Here is a 429-nt window from a genome sequence, read left to right on the forward strand (position 1 = left end):
GTTCCTGTCATTGAGTGGGAGAGAATGTTTCTGTAAGTCTAGGTAATTGAGGGAGAGGATGACGGGTCCTCTCTGTAGGGGTGATTGAAGGGACGACGTTCATGTATGATAAGTAAGAGGAAAGATGGCGATTCCAACATGGACGATGTTCTATTTTTAGCCTCCCGGGTTCGGCGTGTTCTCAGAGTCCGCTGCAGCCTCCGCGGCCGCGCAGCCGCATCGCCCGCTCTCGCCCCGTCAGTCGCAGCGGCGCACGCGTCAGCATCGGTTTCCATGGCGACGAGGAAGATGGCTATGCAGCTGACAGCGACTCGAGGGTGGAGACACGCAGAGTGAGTTCACGTGTGTGTGTGTGTGTGTGTGTGTGTGTGTGTGTGTGTGTGTGTGTGTGTGTGTGTGTGTGTGTGTGTGTGTGTGTGTGTGTGTGTG

General features: G+C 55.5%; 1 protein-coding gene across 1 annotated transcript in view; it reads left to right on the forward strand.

The window, feature by feature from the left end:
- Nucleotides 1–332, forward strand: part of LOC106820114 (uncharacterized gerABC family protein DDB_G0290879-like) — a gene marked incomplete at both ends in the record, with an annotated part of 4,979 nt that extends 4,647 nt beyond the window's left edge. Inside the window, one exon of the mRNA XM_014824664.1 lies at nt 161–332. Coding sequence (XP_014680150.1) covers nt 161–332 — 172 coding nt within the window. The remainder of the gene's footprint in view (nt 1–160) is intronic.
- Nucleotides 333–429: the final 97 nt, after the last annotated feature.

This window comes from Priapulus caudatus, unplaced genomic scaffold (genome assembly GCF_000485595.1).
Source record: "Priapulus caudatus unplaced genomic scaffold, Priapulus_caudatus-5.0.1 Scaffold7167, whole genome shotgun sequence".
Taxonomy (NCBI): Eukaryota; Metazoa; Priapulida; class Priapulimorpha; order Priapulimorphida; family Priapulidae; genus Priapulus; species Priapulus caudatus.